General features: G+C 39.7%; 1 protein-coding gene across 1 annotated transcript; it reads right to left on the reverse strand.

The window, feature by feature from the left end:
* Positions 1-10,111: 10,111 nt before the first annotated feature.
* On the reverse strand, positions 10,112-11,071 carry LOC108387418 (olfactory receptor 1N2). Its single transcript, XM_017645675.3, has one exon. The coding sequence runs from the start codon at positions 11,063-11,065 to the stop codon at positions 10,112-10,114; it is 954 nt and encodes a 317-aa protein (XP_017501164.3). The 5' UTR covers positions 11,066-11,071.
* Between the last annotated feature and the right edge of the window lie 6,888 nt (positions 11,072-17,959).

Raw genomic sequence — 17,959 nt, forward strand, 5'->3', positions numbered from 1 at the left:
CGCAAACAGGGAGGCCAGTAAGGAAACACTTGGCGTCCCAGGGCGGTAGCTGAGGGAGAGAGTGAAGTGGATGGGTTGGAACTATGTTCCAGAGAGTTTAGTATCTTGCTTAAGGAACCATAGGGGTGGATCTGGGCTCTAGAGAAAAAGGCTTTTCATTCCTCTGTCTGCACCCTTAAAGGTACAAATAGAAAAATTCTCTGAAATAAATGGGAAAAAATTAAAGTAATTTCCTTTCTCAAGGGGGGCTGTTTAAAAATCATATAGCTAGATTTTATTGTATGTACCTGTGGGTAAAATTGTAATATTTCCAGAATATCTCTCCTGGCTTTGGTACATCTGCATATAAACAGGCGCTCAGAGGTGTAAAGGAGTAGGCTTTAGTGCATTGGCATCTTTCATCTCCATATCAGTGGGTAATTACGTGGGCAACAGAGGGCTTATCTGTACCAGAGAGGTGAGGGGGAGGGCCGGTGGTTGCTGCTGGAGCAAGGAGAGAGGGATGGGGCGGACGGCAGTTTTGTAAGACCCTTTTTTACCCCAAAGAGCGTTTTGCGGTCAACTTCTTTGGTCACACTGAATCCATAGTGAACTTGCCCAGGCTGAAACCCATTATCAAGACAGTACCTCAATATAAAAAAATTTAAAAATTTTAAAAATTACATAGTTAAAAGAAACGGTGAAATGATCTCTAGACTATTTCTCAAATGGCAGAATCCCTGAAATGTCCTTGAAATAGAAGAAGACTGAGGGGAGAGGTGCCAGAGATATGGGTAACTCTTGAGTTATTCCCAGAAGGGGAGAGAATGAAAAAGGCAAAGTCTTCAAGGGCCATTTGCAGAAGTGTAGATAGAAAAACCATTTACTGTGCTTACTATGTGCCAATGACTTCTACCCTTGAATCCATGTAATTTGTATACTAAGTATACTTCCCTTATATTTTCAGATCAGGCAGCAGAGAGCTCAGACAGGCTAAGTGACAAGCCTAAGATCACATAGCTAATAAGAGGACAGATCGATATTCAGATTATGATCTCTCCTCTACCAAACCTAGAAATTAGTCCGTTATGCAGCAACACTTTCTAAGATAGGCAGACCTCTATTTTCGCATGGGTGCTAACGATACTTGTCAACTACTTTAGGAATATAACCAGGTGGAGTAGATCCATCCTGTAGAATGCCTCCACAGTGGGTGTAGGGAGCCATGCATGCTTCCATTTTTATCTATTTAAATATTTATTGACTTCCTATCTTATTCTAGGAATGCCTATGGGTACTAGGTATTAAGGTTATTCTAAACAGACACAGCCCCTGTACTTACAGGCTAACTGGGGAGACTGACAAACAATTAACAGAGTAAGTTAAATATACTTGGGGGCCAGAAGTAGTAATTAACTATATCAGGAGTAGGCGGAAGAAGAGTAAGGGTATTAACCTTCTAGCATCTGTGAGGATGCCAAGGTGGTAAAGGGTCTAGCAGGCACAGGAAGACCGGTGTGGCTGGAGAATAGTGGGCAAGATGAGGACTTGCTTAAAATATGACCCAGGTGGTTGAACCACAGAATCAGCTGAATGAACTGAGCCAATCGGGCTGTTTTTCCATAGCTTTCATGACCAGTGATATAGAGAGGTTAGCCTGTTACTTTGGGGCTCTGAAGCTATAACTGGTGTAGAAATTGATGTTCCTGTGGTTGAGGAAAGAGGCAGCATTCCGGCCACCACAGCCTTATGTAAAGCTTTGTTACAGAGCAACAGAAACTGAGATTTACCTGCAGAGAGGACACTGGAGGGAACATGGAGAAAACTGCAGAAAGACCTTTTGGTCTTCCAGTTTCGTTTCATTCTCTTGAGTCTTTTTTGACCCCAGAACAAGAGGCAGAGTGACTAGTGCTCAAGAGAGTCAACTCTGGGGTAGGACAGACCTGGGCGTCAATCTGTCTCTCTGACATCTCCTAGCTCTGGGTAATCACAAAACAGCTCGGTGGTCACAAGGGCTGAAGATAGCAAGTACTGACTCTTAGCAGCCTGCCAGCCCCGGGCTAACGGTGTTTTGCTTACCTGATTATGTTTTCACCATCTTACAAGATGAACTCTGTTTCTCAGGTAAAGAAGCTGGACTGTAAGAAGGTGAAGCAATCTGTCCCAAACGAGGCTGCTGGTAAGTAGTAAAGCTCAGACTTGAACTCTGGCTTGTCTGATTCAGCACTTACCCAAGTGATCTCAACCAATCTCAGGTGATTGCAACCTGAACAATTTCCCCTTGGGCAATGGCAAATTCCCATTGGCTTCTTTGCCCTGTGGAATGGGAATGAAATCTGGTGTCATAGGCCACTGTGGAGTAGATGTCTAGAGTCACAATAAATGGTACTGAGAGGGCCTGGCGGGGCCCATGCTGGGAATATTTACTAAGTTTGGAGGCCCCAATGTTCTCATTAGTGGAAATTTACTACCTCTCTCTGAATCTGTAAAGTTGACGGGAGGGACACTGCTGTTTGCAAGTGGGATCCCTGTTCCCCTTTCAGGCTCTCAGTGAGTGCTCCCCTCTTCCCTCACCTTGGGAGGCACTGCTCTGAGCTTGCTACTGCCACCCTATTTGCGTCAATTAGTGACTCAAGGAAAAACTTGGGTAAAAGATTCAGGCATCTGTTTCCTCATCTGAGCTTGACATTGTTTCAGCCCAAGTATCTTGGCCACAGTCTAATCCTTCTGCGTGTTATTTTCAGAAAGTGCAACTAGGGTGTGTTTTATAGAACAGGAATTCTTAAATATATCTGTTTTGTCTGATTTGTTTTATTTGTGAGATTCACTAATATTTAGTGTATATTTGGTTTATACATTCTCATTCTGTTTAGAATTCCATTATATAAACTGACTGCAATCTTAATCCACTTTAATGTAGATGGGCACTCATTTTTTTCCAGTTTGGGACTATTATAAATAAGGCTTCTGGGGCTATTCTTGTAAATACATTTTGATAAGCATGTATATGTAGTTCTCTGGAGCACATACCTGGAAACAGAAATACCGGGCCAAGGGGAATACCTTAAATGGCTATCCAGGGGGCTTATACCAATAGACACCTATTTATAGCATAAGGGGGTTTTAGTTGCTTTATATCCTCAGCAAAACTCAGATTGATTTCAAATGTTGGCCATCCTGGTGGCTGTATCTCATTGTATCTCATTGTGGTTTTAAATTGTATTCTTTGCCATCAACTGAATTTGAACACCTTTTAATATGTTTATTGTTCATTTGGATATCATCTAGTGTGGAGTATCTACTCAAATCACTTGCTTATTTTTCTATTGCACTTTCTCCATTGTTTCTTATGGATTTGAAGACTCTTCTATGTTCTGGATTTGATTTCTTTGTTGAATATGGATGGATAGATGAGTGGGTGGATGGATGGATGGATGGATGGATGAATAGAATCTTCTACTCTCTGAATTACCTTTTCACTATCTAAATGATATATTTTGATGAACAGATCATAAATTTAATGTAGTCCCATTTATCTATTTATTCCTCTATGATTAGTACTTTTTGTGCTTTGTTTTAACCTGACCAAATGTATCAAGGTATTTTCCTCTGTTATTTCCATAAATTTTTTAGTTTTTTACCTTTTGTATTTAGATCTGTAATCCTCCTGGAGGTAATTTTTGTTTATGGTGTGAATTATAATTAATTTTTCTTCTGTGTAGATATTCAGAGGCCCCAACACCACTTGTTAAAAAGATCAACCTTTCCTCACTACATTACAGTATATATGTCACATATATCTATATATGTGTATAGCTATTTTGTATACAAATCTCTGTGTGAAGTTTTTATTTCTCTTAGGTAAATACCTAGGTGTGGAATTGCTGGGTTAAGTGTTTGGCTAACTTCATGAGGAACTGACAAACTATTTTCCAAAATGGCTCTCTACCCTGTGCATTCCTACCAGCCATGTGTGAGAGTTCCCATTTCTAATATCCTCACTACCATTAGGTAGGTCAGTCATGTGAATTTTAGTCAGTCTGATGGATTTGTCATGGTCTTTCATTGTGGTTTTTGTTTCCATTTATCTAATTGCTGATGATGCTGAGTGTCTTTGTACATGCTGAGTTGCTATATATCTTCTTTGGTACAATATCTTTTAATTCTTTTGCACATACTTTTAAAAATCATTGGGTTGCTTGTCTTCTGTATGTATTCTGAATTCAAGTCTTTATTAGAGATATGTTTTACAAATATTTTCTGCCAGTTGGAGGCTTGCCTTTCTATTTTATTAAGAGTTTCTTTTGAAGAACAGGTACATTTTATTTTTATGAAGTCCAAATTATACACTTTCCTAGCCTTTTATGTTCTTCTTAAGAAATTTTTGCCTATGCTATGTTTATCAAGATTTTGTCCAATGTTTTCTTCTGATTGCTTTACAGTTATAGTGATGACACATATGACCCATTTCAAATTAGATTTTACATGTGGTACAGTATAAGAGTCTATGATCCTTTGCCCATTGAATTGCCTGGTGCATTTGTAAAATGTTAATTGACTGTATGTGCATTGGTCTATTTCAGGATTATGCATTCTGTTCCATTGAGCTGTCTTCCTATCCTCATGCAATTATTAATTATCTTCATTTGTATGGATTTATAAAAAGTTTTTAAATTAGAATAAATCTGCCAGTTTTGTTTTCCATTTTTAAGTTGTTTTGTCTCTTCTGATTCCTTTTCATGTCTATGTAAAATTAAGAAATAGCTTCTACAAGTAGTCTGTTGATATTTTGTCTTTGATTGCATTGAATCTATGATCAATATGGGGAGAACAGGCACCTTTATAATATTGAGTCATCCAATTCATGATCAAGGTATATCTATTTTACTTAGGTCCTTTTAATTTCACTCATGGATGTTTTGCAGTTTTTAATGTACTTGGATTGCATGTATTTTGTCATATTTACCCATACATATTTCTCTGTTTTTATACTGTTATAAGCTATGTAATAATATATCCATTAGCAGTCAGTCCTTATTCTCTGGGCTTGGGAGAACCACCAATTTATCTTCTCTCCCTGTGGATTTTCCAATTCTGGACATTTCACATAAATGGAATAATTTAACATGAAGTTCTTTTGTACTGACTTTAATTTTGTTTAATGTCTTCAAGATCTATCCATGTTGTAGTGTGAATTAGAACTTCATTCCTTTTTATTGCTCAATAATATTCCATTGCGTGAAGGTACCACAATTTGTTTATTTATTCATCAGTTGACAGACATTTGAATTGTTTCTACTTTTTGGCTGTTGTGAATAATGCTGCTATGAACATGATTGTGCAAGTTTATATGTGGACATAGGTTTTCAGTTCTTTTGGATATATACCTAAGAGTGGAATTGCTGGGTCATATGGTAAACCTATGTTTAATCTCTGAGAAACTGCAAACTGTTTTCTGAAGTTCCTGTACCATTTCACATTTCCACCAGCAATGGGTTGGGGTTCTAATTTCTCCACATTCTCACCAACCCTTGTTATTGTCTGTCTTTTTTTGTTATTTTCGTCATCCTAATGGATACAGAATGATATCTCCTGGTGGCTTTGATTTGCATTTCCTTAATGACTAATGGATGCTGAGTATCTATTCATATGCTTATTATCAGCACACTTAGAACATGATCATTAGCTTGGCCATGGAAACCTTTACCCTTTTTCTGGGAATTACTTTCACGTATTTTCCTTGAGCTCTCTTGGCATTTTATGATATTCAGCATCAATCGCTTTGCCCTGAACCATCCAGATTGTACTCAGTATCTTAGCGCTGGTGTTCTTCTGCCTTGACCCTAGGCAAATTTAAATCACTGTATATCAGACATATCAACTTAGAGGAAGAGAAAAGTTATTATTCAGTGGTTTTATTGACAAATGCTTGAGAAATAATCAGTTGGCATCCCGCATCCATCCTGACCTCATTCTAGGGTATCTTCCTATACTCCAGAGGAAAGAGAAAGGAATACTTTTCCCAGACTCCTTTGCAGTTCAGGTCCTCAATATGAATTAGGTACTGTTGAATAAATGCACTTCAGTGAAATTTGGAATGGTTAAATGAGATGGAGGGCATCCTGGCTTTTTTGCCTTTTCTACTGTCCGATGTATTCATGGAGCGTTTTTTCTGCAGCAGAATTTCCGTGTCTGGTCAGTAGGTACATAGATGCTGAGAGGCAGTTGCATTGGGAGTAGCTGCCAGGGCCCCTTTTCTGTATCCAGTCATCAGGTTAGTGGGAATTAAGAGGTAATTTTGATGTTGATCGCTGACCCTAGGTTACAGCCGCGCTGATATGCTGTTGAATTCAATAGCCTCAATACAACCTCCTGACTCTCTTCCTTCCAACTGCGTAAGAGAAAGAAGTACTCCATGTTGGTCAGATTATTATTGTTCTTAAAGTTAATTCTTGGAGACTCACACCAGAGCCTGTGATTGTACAACACTTTCAATGACTTTGTAAGCACCCAATTCCCTGAATTAACTTCATTTCTTCTTAAAATATCAATGGTGGTTCAATTTTCCTTACCTAGAACCTTGATTAATACAATAGGTAATGAAATGTAGACTCAGTCCTGGAATAACTATGACACTAGGCCCATTATGCTCATGTGAACAAAAACTCCGTCCAGTCCCAAATGAAAACAACACAACTAATGTGTAATACCAAAAGAAGAACCTTTTATTCTGGAATATTTGTCTTTAAGAAGTCCTCTGCCTCTCTCTCATAGCAGAATACAGACTGTTAGCGATTTATGATGATGCAACCTATGATGGTTTGACCTATGACGGTTTGACTTATGATTTTTGACTTTACCATAATGTGAAAACATTCTGTAGAAGCTGTGCCTTGAGTTTTGAATTTTAATCTTTTCCCAGGCTAGGAGTACTCTTTCATGATGCTGGGAGGTGGCAGCAAGCTGCAGCTGCCAATCAGCCACATGATCACGGGTGTAAACAACTAAACAACTGATATGCTTACACTTACTCTGTAGCCACATTTTTCACTTTCAGTATGTTATTCAATACATTCCATGGGATATAATAAAGAAAACTTTATTATAAAATAGGCTTTGTGTTGGATGATTTTACCAAATGTTAGGCTAATGTAACTGTTCTGAGCAGCTGTGATGTTCAGTATTAGGTGTATTAAATACACATTTTACTTAGTGTATTTTCAGCTTAGAATAGTTTTATCAGGATATAACCCCCTTGTATGTTGATAAGATCATAAGTCGAAGAGCCTCATCAAGTATCTATTTGTTGATAGCATGAAATACTCTAGCAATTCTCTCTTAAATAAAAAGATTGACTTTATTTCCAAGCAAACTCCAGATAACCAAAGTATAGGTATTGGCTAAAGAAAGTTGATATAAAACTTTTAAATATATTTAAATTTTTGATTCTCAAAGTAATATTTTAATGTAGAAAATGTGGAAAACACAAGTTGAAAATGGGTGTTGAAGTAATAAAATAACAATCATACATAATTCCACCATCTTGGTTAGCCACTGTTCCTATTTTGGTATATTTCACTCAAATTTTTTAGCTAAGTGTTAAGAATGATGACCAATGAATTCAGTAATAATGAATTTCTGGTTAACATTACTTTGTGTTAAAAGTACATTACAAATGATTGGAAAGCCCACACAATAGTCCATCATAGCAACAGCATAATTTAATTAACCAAGCCCCAGTGACTGTAAGTTGGGTGGTTTCTGTTTCTCTTAAGAGTAGTATCATTTTACATAAGTTCTTGACAATATGTTTTTTAATATTTCCTTGATCAAACTCCTGGAAATGAAAGCATAGGCATAAGATGCAAATATTTTTAAGGTTCATAATATATATTATCAACTTCCTGGAAATCTATGACAATTTCAATTCCCAGGAGCAGTAGCATTTGAAAATATCTGCCTTACCTGCCTCTCTACAGCATCAATTATTGTCATTAAAAAACCCAATTATATCTAACAGTATTTTAAAATATAGATTTGAATGGTATTATTTCCAAAAAGTCTTTACATTGTGATTTTGTAATATGTAAGGACTGTTTGTATTCTCAGGATTTTACTAGTTGTAATTAGTTAGCTATATCCCACAGAATATAGTCGGATTCTTAGATATTACATAAAGCCTCTGAATTTTCATTTACAAAGAAATAATTTCCCCAGTTAAAACATATAAAAGTTTGATTATTGATTTTTGAATGTCAAATGAAGCGCATATTACTTCTGAAAAAAATAGTGCACCAGTGACCTTTTTATTTAAGGGTTTCTTATTTAGAATGCTCTTCTTTTCCAACTCATTCCCTCTTCCTAAATAATGTATCCCTTTTCCTCCCTAAGTCTTACAAGGGGCAAACATGGTTGAGAACATGAGAAAAGGGGAAACGAATGAGGTATGACCTACTATATTCAGCTATATTCCTGCACCTAAGATGCTCCAGAAATAGCTCCAGAAATATTCTATCCATTTGAGATTCATTTGATTAAAAAAATTTACCTTTGAAAGTGCAAATGTCCTGTGGAAGAATTCACAAAACCAGGGCATGTTTTTTAAGGGATACAATCACATTTAGCCAAGTGGTCCATGAATGGGAGTTTTGATTGGTATCCCTAGGATAGTCTATTGATAGAGTGCAGAGAACAGAATAAATAGACAACAAAAGTATGGTTTACCTGGGTACATGGGGGATAAAATGGTGATAACAAGACATAAGAAATTAGTTCAGAAAGAGAGGGATATAACTGCAAACACAAAACTCGCTTTTCTTGGCCTTTGCCTTGGTCCTAGAAATTGCAGTCGTAGATTACTGTGGTCAAGGTCACGTCAACTGATTCAAGGCCAGGATGGTCTAGTCTGGTTTCCCTCATTGTCCCATTATTCCCTCTCCTTCTATCCAAGAAGAAGGGAAGAAGGGACAAAGAAGAAAGGGCAGAATGGCCCAAGGGAAATGCATGCTTGCAATCTCCTTCCTTTAAAATCTTTCTTTGCAAACCAGATCTGTTGGACAATACACCGCACGCCATGTCCTCCTTTTTTAAAAGTTTGATCCATAATGAACTTACCTTAAAACTCTGAAGAGCTCTATTTACATGAGTCTCTATCTCTCCGGAGTGACTTGCTAGCCATTGGAACATTTTTTGTGCCAACCCCCAAATTTCATTTCCTGGTTCAAAAAATATCTAAATGTTTCAAGACACGTAGATATAAAAAAAGAAAATAACCTGTAATCCCACTGCAAAAAGATAACCACTATTTGGCTTTATGATGTCTTAGAAAACCAATTTCAAGCAGACTACTCTATTCATCAAATTATTGCCCTAAAACCTCTAGCACACTTGATTTAGCATTTTGTATTTTAGGGACTATTTTATGAAGGAACCCAGAGAATTAATCATGTATTTAGTACACACAGTAGGCACACATAAATATGACTCTATTTCACCTACCCATTACAATAATAGGAGTGTTTTAAGTTAAAGAAATGAAATATTAAGGAAATAACCTAAAATATATGTTCATTTAATTCCTATCTTCTATCCTATCATTCAAATTGTGTCATGTTCTCTACAATGCAGTATAGTAGTAACACAATTGGTATTGGAATCAAATCTACCCGGCTTGGGGAAGTTATTAAGTATTCTGAATCATTATTTCACAGTTCTACCTCAAAGAACCAATATGAAGAACAATAAGGAACATCATAGGTGCTCAATAAATGTTCATATTCTCATCCCTTCCCCTTGTCCCACTGCCCCCAAATTACTTGGCTCCAGAACATACATCTGGGGTTCACTTAGTTCATTCTAATGATTCCTAATGGCTAATATTCTGGTTTCACACATGGGGGGGGTGGGGATTGGTGGCCTGCTCTTAATACGGTTGCTTCACTGGGATCAGGAGAGGGACTGAGGCAGAACATCTCATTCTACAGCTGAGCAAAGGAGTGAAGATACCGTTTTTGTTATACCCCTAAGTGAGAGTCACCAGGTAACCTTCCTTTAGCATCATCCTGAGAGTGGTGGAATCTGAGACAGGCAGGAGAGCAGGGGTTGATCAGGATACCAGAGCCAGGCACCCCTGTCATGGTAAGGAGAATGTTTTCCCACAGCCCAAGAGTTTACCCAAGGCCAGCTTCATGTCTCTGTTCCTCAAGCTGTAGATGAATGGGTTCAGCATTGGAATAACCACCATATAGAGAACGGCAGCCCTACTTTCCCTCTCTGCAGAATGAGTCGATGGGGGAAGTAAATACACGCCCATAAGAGACCCATAGAAGAGCACGACCGCTGTGAGGTGGGAACCACAGGTAGAGAAGGCCTTCCACCGCCCTCCAGGAGAGGAGATGCCAAGCACAGCCCAGGAAATGCGGATGTAGGAGAGGATGATCATCATGAAGGGGGCGGTGAGGAACGTCAGGCCCATGGCGATGATCATCAGCTCGTTCATGCGGGTGTCTGAGCAGGCAAGCTTCAGCAGAGCCCTGGGATCGCAGTAGAAGTGGGGGATGGCCTTGCGGGCACAGAAGGCCACACGGGTCAGCAGCAGTGTGTGCATCAGGGCGGGACAGTTGGTTAGCAGCCAGCAAGTGCCCAGCATTTGTGCACAGAGTTGGGGACTCATGGCTGTGCTGTAATGGAGTGGCTGGCAGATGGCCACATAGCGGTCATATGCCATCACAGCCAGGAGGAAGTTGTCAAGGCCACCAAACATAAGGAGGAAATACAGCTGTGCAAGGCACGCGGGATAGGAGATGGTCTGGCTCCGCGTATGAATGTTGGCCAGCATTTTGGGGATTGAGGCAGAGGTGAAACAGGCATCAGTTAATGATAAGTTGGCCAGGAAGAAGTACATGGGGGTGTGGAGGTGGGGGTCAGAGCTGATGACCAGGATGATGAGCAGGTTCCCCAACACGGTGACCAGGTACATGCCCAGGAAGGTGCCAAATAGGAAAGGCTGCTGCTCTGGCTGCTCAGAGAGGCCCAGGAGGAGGAAGTCTGAAACGGCAGTTTGGTTCCCTCTCCTTGGTTTTCCCATTCCTTATAGTTCTTGTTATCTGTACAGAAACCTCCCCACCCCCCATGTGTCAGTATCTAATCATTAGATCAATTCACAGACACGTATCTGTGTGGCCAGAACTGTACTGGGGAAAAAAAGGGAGAATAAATGGAGAATGTAAGAATGTAATGAATGGGGAAATGTAAGAAAATATCCATGGGACAGTCAGAGACAGGCAAGATAATAGCCATTCAAATATGAATTGTGCTTCCTATGCTAGAGCAGGGTTCGGAGACAAAAGATCCACTTGACCAGAGGAGTCACGTGCAGGGCTATTGGAGAAGGTGGAAACTGAGCATATCCCTGAAAGCATGATTGGAAAAGTCATTTATGCTTACCAGTAGAAAAGGAGATGCATGATCTCCATTACGCCCTTTACCTGGTCACGTGCACACATGCGCGCGCGCGCACACACACACACACACACAACAGGACAAGATAGCTTCCCCAGTCCCTAGAACTTCACCACACCCATTCAGCTCCAGTCCCTATGCTCTTCCCTAAGGGATAGAATGTGTGGGCTGAGGCCAGCAAGTGTCTGTGATGTCCCGTTCTCTCCACCCATTATTAGGACCTCTGGTTCACAAACAAGAGAAGGGCCACCCCCACCCCTCCATCACCCTCTCCTGTATTCTGCCCTCTTCCCCTTTGCTCCTCTGCACCTGTATTCACTCTGCAAACTGACATTTCAGTCGTCCTGGCCTCCCGGACATCATCACGATCAGTACCTATTTGTAGAGGCTTGCTGAACGCCAGACACCTTGATGGCATTGTTTTGTTCATCACGAGCCTCTGATGAAGGCATTATTATCCTCATCCACTTTGCAGATCTTAAAACTGAGTCTCAGGATATTTGATGTACTCAAGGTCAGATAGCTAGTAGATGGGATTCCCCTGCAGGCGTCAGACTCCAGAGCCTGGGCCTTCGCCCCTGCACCTGTGCTTTGTCTCTCTGATAGTTATGTTTTGTCAGAGGAAGGAAAAATGAAAGGTATTGGGCTCTGGTTCTCTGGGCTTGAAAGTAGCCTCTCTGTTCTTCTAGGATTTAGAGCCAACTTGTGTGAGATTATTTCATACTGGCCTTGTAGAAAGCATCATCTGAGAAGCTTCTGTAAATATTTTACTGCTCCAATTGCTCCTTGGTTCACAAAGAGGCTTTTGATCAGAGGCAGAGACCCAGATCATCATTCCCAGAAACTTTTGCCTAGTTGTTGGGCCAGGAAGGGAGGTGTGTGTGTGTGTGTGTGTGTGTGTGTGTGTGTGTGTGTCCTACCCCTTCCAGATTCTCACCTGTCAGAATATGGATCAGTGTTAGGCATCTTCCAATTCTCCAGTTCTCTCCTCTGGATGGAGAGTTTCCCGTGAGGAGCTGTCTGGGACCTTCCTGATCCAATCTGTACAGTTGGGGTCTAGTGAGTCCAGGTTCATTAGAACACTTGGAGTGTAAGACACATTTTCAGAGTCATAAAAGGCTTGAGTCAGGAGCCTTTCTTAGGGTTTTAAAAGTTCTCAGAACACCATGTCCCAAAGTGCTCATTAGAGCCAACCTTACTGTCTGTATGCAGCCTGTTCTCCAGCCACTCTGGCTGGGTCCTGGGGGAACCAAGGGCATCTCTTTCCCAGGGCTGACGCTCTCAGGTGTGGGTCTCAGGAGTGATTCTGAAGCCTCTTGCTGGGATGGAGGGCCCTTGGTTTGACCAGCAGGCCTTCTGGGAATGGCTGCCTACACACTGGACAATTTAATGCTTTTTCTGCACCCTAGGTGAAACTGCATTGTGGAAGACACTAAAACTATAAATTGTAATATGACCATTTCTGCAGCTGGTGTCTCTAAACAGAGTAATCCTAATAAGAAGGAATGCCATCAAGTTCTGAAGTCTCAGATGAGGCACCTGCATAAAGCACACTGGCCATACTGCCAGATACACAGCAGCTGCTAAAAATGCTATATTTTCTGTATCTTATCACTACTAGCTAGTACTCATTGAACATTTTCATCACATGACTTCAAGAAATATTTACAAAAAGCTTAAGATATAGGAACTATTATTATCCCCATTTTACAGATGAGAAAGCTGAAGCCCAGTGAGGAGAATGATTTGACCAAGATCGGAACAACTGCTAAATGGAGGGGGTGGAATTCCAAGCTATGTGAGCATGACCCTAGGTCCCAGCTCTTCACCACTATACATTGTCCCAGTGTCATTGCTGGTTTTAATCACTAATGATTTCATAGGTATAAAATAATCTCATTGTTCTAACTTGTATATCTTACTAGTAAGATTGATTATTTATTTCATCTGATTTTTAACCACAGGTACTATTCCTCAAATTATCCTGTTAGCGTATTTGTCCTTTTTTCTATTGACTGTGCTTTTTTCAATGGACAATAAAGGCAATAAAATTAAATGAAAACATTTTATTGTGGGGTTTTCCTGTCCTTGCCATTCCAATATGTAAAGAAGTTTTAAAAAATTATTTTTGTAGTCAAAATTGACAGATAAGTGGCTCTGTGATTTTTTCCATTACTTTCATCCTGAAACGTCCTTTCCATGTCATAGGTCATGGAAATGCCATTTGGTTATTTAAAGAATCTATCTTTTAATTTTACTTTACTTTTGATTTTTCACATAGCTAGTCTTATTGGTACCATTTTTTAATAACTCATGCCTCTTCCATTTGTTTGTTAGGTCCTAGCACCTAAACCTGGCCTTTCCACATCATCTGGACTGCTCACAGCATGGCAGCAGGGCGCTAAAAGGGATTTCTCGGCATTCCCCAGAGTAAACATTCTGAGAGGTCGAGGAGGAGGCTGCATGGTGTTCATAAACCTAGCTCTGGTGATCCTAGAATCTCACTTTCTCTGACTTCTGTAGGTCAGCAAGTCTCTCAGGCCAGGCCGGGGACTAAGGGGAGGAAGTTGAGCTCCATCCCTCCATAGAACAGCAAAGAATTTTTGGTTGTTTTTAATTTACCTTAGCTTGCAATGAACTCTTCTCACATTGAAAATAGACTCACTCCTTCCCCAAAGCCTCAGAAGCTCATCCTATTGCAACCTCAAGTCACTGTCCAAGATTCTCATCATCTAAATGAGGTCCAGGTGAGAATGTGTTTCCTTAGCTGCACTTCCCTGGGTATTTTTCCTGTCAATCGGTAGACCTGGGAATGTAAAAGACCAGTTATTCCCTTCCCTGTTCCACACACATACCCGAAGTGGTGGTGATACAGACATGCAATAACTGTCTCTGGCGGGGAGGGTAGGACAGGGGGTGGGTAGAAAACACATCATTGTGTTTCATTTATTCTCGTTGCTGTTAATATCCACTGAAGGATATGCAATCATTCATCTATTTTGCCGATGGCCATTTAGATGATTTCCAGTTTGGTATTTTACAAAGAGTGATGATATAAACATTAGTATACATGTCTCTGAGAGGACATATATACATATTTTAGTGGAATATATGCTTAGTGGTAGGATTTGGGGGTGCTAGGCTTTCTATGGGTTCAGCTTTAGTTTTGAATGATGACTGACAGCCACAGAAGATGTGAGAATTCTGGTTGTTCCTATTCCATTAACCCTTGGTAGAGTGTCTTTCATTTTAGCTATTCTGGTAGATGTGTATGGTAACACATTGTAGTCTAAATTTATATTGTCCTGATGACTAATGAAGTTGAAAACATTTTCATATGCTGACTAAAATATATATTTTATGATACATTTTTTCAAGTCTATTAGGTTTTTCTTGATTTGAAAAAGGTCTTATATATATATACTTTATAAGTATTTTTGATGTGTATATGTGGCAAGTATCTCCTCCCTGGATATTCGGAAGGTTAACTTTTCTCTCTCTTATTGGTGTCTTTTGATAAATGGAAGTTCTTAATTTTAATATAGTCCAATTTATTTTTCCCCTACGGCTGTGCTGTTTAAGCCCAAAGAGGTATTTACATGCTTCTTAATTATGAAAAGATATTCTCTTATGTTAATCTGAATTTTTATTTTTTTATTTTTTATTTATATATAAATCTGATTAGAATTGATTTCTTATATACAGCATAAAGTCAGGGTCAATTTATGTATTTTTTCCATTTGGATATCCAGTTAGCTCAGATGATTTATTGAAAAGATTATTTGTTCTTTGCAGTACTGACATGTCACATTTATAATTCAGGTGATCATTTATCTGTGAGTGTATTTCTAGACTTTATTCTGTTCCACTATATAATTTGTCTGCCTGTGCCTAATACCACACTGTTTTTTTATTTACTATAATTTTATAGTAAGTCTTGATAATCTGGCTGCATAAGTCCTCTAAATTTGTTATTTCCTTCAAGGGTGACTTGCCTATGCTTGGTATTTGTGTTTTTATAATGAACTTTAGAATTTGCTTTTCTATTTCCACAAACACACACACACACACAAAACCTGCTGGGACTCTGAATGTGATCTCATTAACAGATAGGCAAGAATATCAATGGTGTTGGGAAAATTGTACAGCTACATGCAAAGGAATGAAACTGGATCACTGTCTTATGCTATTCACAAAAATGAACTGAAAATGAAATAAAGATCTTAAAATAAGACCTGAAATCATAAAACTAATAGAAGAAAATATTGGTAGTAAATTCTTAAACATTAGCAATAGTAATTTTTTTCTGGGTATGTCTCCCCAGGCAGGGGAAACAAAAGCAAAAATAAACAAGTGGGACTACATCAAACTAGAAAGCTTCTGTACAGCAAAGGAAATCAAAACAAAAAGGCAACCTACTGAATGGGAGAAGAAATTTTCAAATGATGTATCTGGTAAGGGGGTAATATTCAAAATAGATAAAGAATTCTTTATGGAAGCAACCTGGGTGTCCATTTATAGGTAATAGATAAAGAAGAGTGGCATATATACATACATACATACACACCATGGAATATTACTCAGCCATAACAAAAGAATGAAACCTTGCCATTTGCAACAGCATGGATGAACCTAGAGGGTATCAAGCTAAGTGAAATAAGTTAATGATTTCACTTATATGTGGAATCTAAAAAACAAAAGGAACAAATAAAACATAAATAGACTCTTAAACACGGAGAACAGACTGCTGGTTACCATACGGGAGGGCGATAGGAAAATGGGTGAAGTAGTGAAGGGGATAAAGAGGTACAAATTTTCAATTATAAATAACTAAGTCATGAGGATGAAAGTACAACATAGAGAACATAGCCAATAATGTGATTTATTTGAATGGTGACAATAACTACACTTACTATGGTGAGCATTTAGTAATGCATATAAATTGTCAAATATGAGGATAAGATTAAAGATGGAAGTGTGAGAGATGAGACAAAGACCTCCTCCCAAAACCACATATAATATGAAAATATAATTAAAACAACTAATCCTGAAAGAGCAACCAGAAAGAAGGCTGCGTCAGACTGCATACACCTGGAGAAAAGAACAGACTTCACGGAACAGTATTAACATGCCAAAGCTATGATCTGGCGGGACCCAAGCCCTTCCCCCACCCCAGCTCACCAGCTGAGGGAAGAGAAATGGAGCGGGCAGGGAGTGGAGGCCTAGGACTGCTGAAAACCTAGCCCTGGAGATCTGATCTGGGAGCATGAACCTACATTGCATGGTGCTCTGGAGATTAGTGGGGTTGGAAAGCTAACACAAGCGGAATACTTGAAGAGACTGAGATTCTACCCACTTGTGGGAAACAGAGATCCACATCTGGCTGCTCTGGGACAAAAGAAAGGTGGGCAGTCTGAGAGACTTCCTAACAGCAAGAGGGTTGCTAAAGAAGCAAGGATTGCACAGAGCTTACCACAGAGGAGAAAGGACATGTGGGCAAAATTGTCTGGGCACACTCTGCCCAGCAGGGTGGGAACTTTCAGGAGCTTCAGGCGCTCCATCCCCCTGGGTGGCTACACAGCTCCAAGGTCCCCCACCATGATACACAGCCTGCTGCACCTTCCTTTCGGCCAGCCCGCACCAGCTCACAAACTGGTAGCCCCTGCCCTGGAGTCAAGCCAACCAAAGGGAAGCCCTGCCTACAATAGGTATAAATGGAAAACATAGAGGCTTACATCTGTGTGTTCAGCCCACTGGTTCTGGCAGTAGAGAGAGGCATAGCAGCCAGGAAGCAGGAAACAGCACTTGACTCCCCCAAGGCACCAGCGCCGCTCCCCTGTGATCCCTGACATCACTCCAGGGGCTGAGCAGCTCTAGAGAGTAGAGCTTCTGGGCACTAGAGGGTGCCACATACAAATATGAAATGTCAAAGAACCTAGTTGAAACCAAAATCCCACAAACACCAGAACAAGGGTCAAGTGAAACTGAACTCATCAATCTTCCTGAAAGAGATCTCCAAATAAAAATAATAAATATGCTCATGGAGGTACAGAAAAATATTCAAGAGCTCAGGAAAGAATTCTGGATAGAGATTCAGTGATTACAGAATACAATATCAGAAATGAAACATGCAATGGAGGGATTCAAAAGCAGATTGGATATAGTGGAGGAGACGGTAAATGTAATTGAAATTAGAGAAGAGGAATACAAAGAAACTGAGGCGCAGAGAGAAAAAAGGATCTCTAGGAATGAAAGAATATTGAGATAACTGTGCAACAAATCCAAATAGAACAATATTCGCATTATAGGGGTACCAGAAGAAGAAGAGAGAGATAAAGGGATAGAAAGTGTCTTTGAGGAGGTAATTGCTGAAAACTTCCCCAATCTGGGGAAGGAGACTCCCAGGCCATGGAGGCACACAAATCTTCCAACACAAGGGACCCAAGGAAGACAACACCAAGATATATAATAATTAAAATGGCAAAGATCAAGGACAAGGACAGAGTATTAAAGGCAGCCA

This window comes from Manis javanica, chromosome 2 (assembly GCF_040802235.1).
Source record: "Manis javanica isolate MJ-LG chromosome 2, MJ_LKY, whole genome shotgun sequence".
Taxonomy (NCBI): domain Eukaryota; kingdom Metazoa; phylum Chordata; class Mammalia; order Pholidota; family Manidae; genus Manis; species Manis javanica.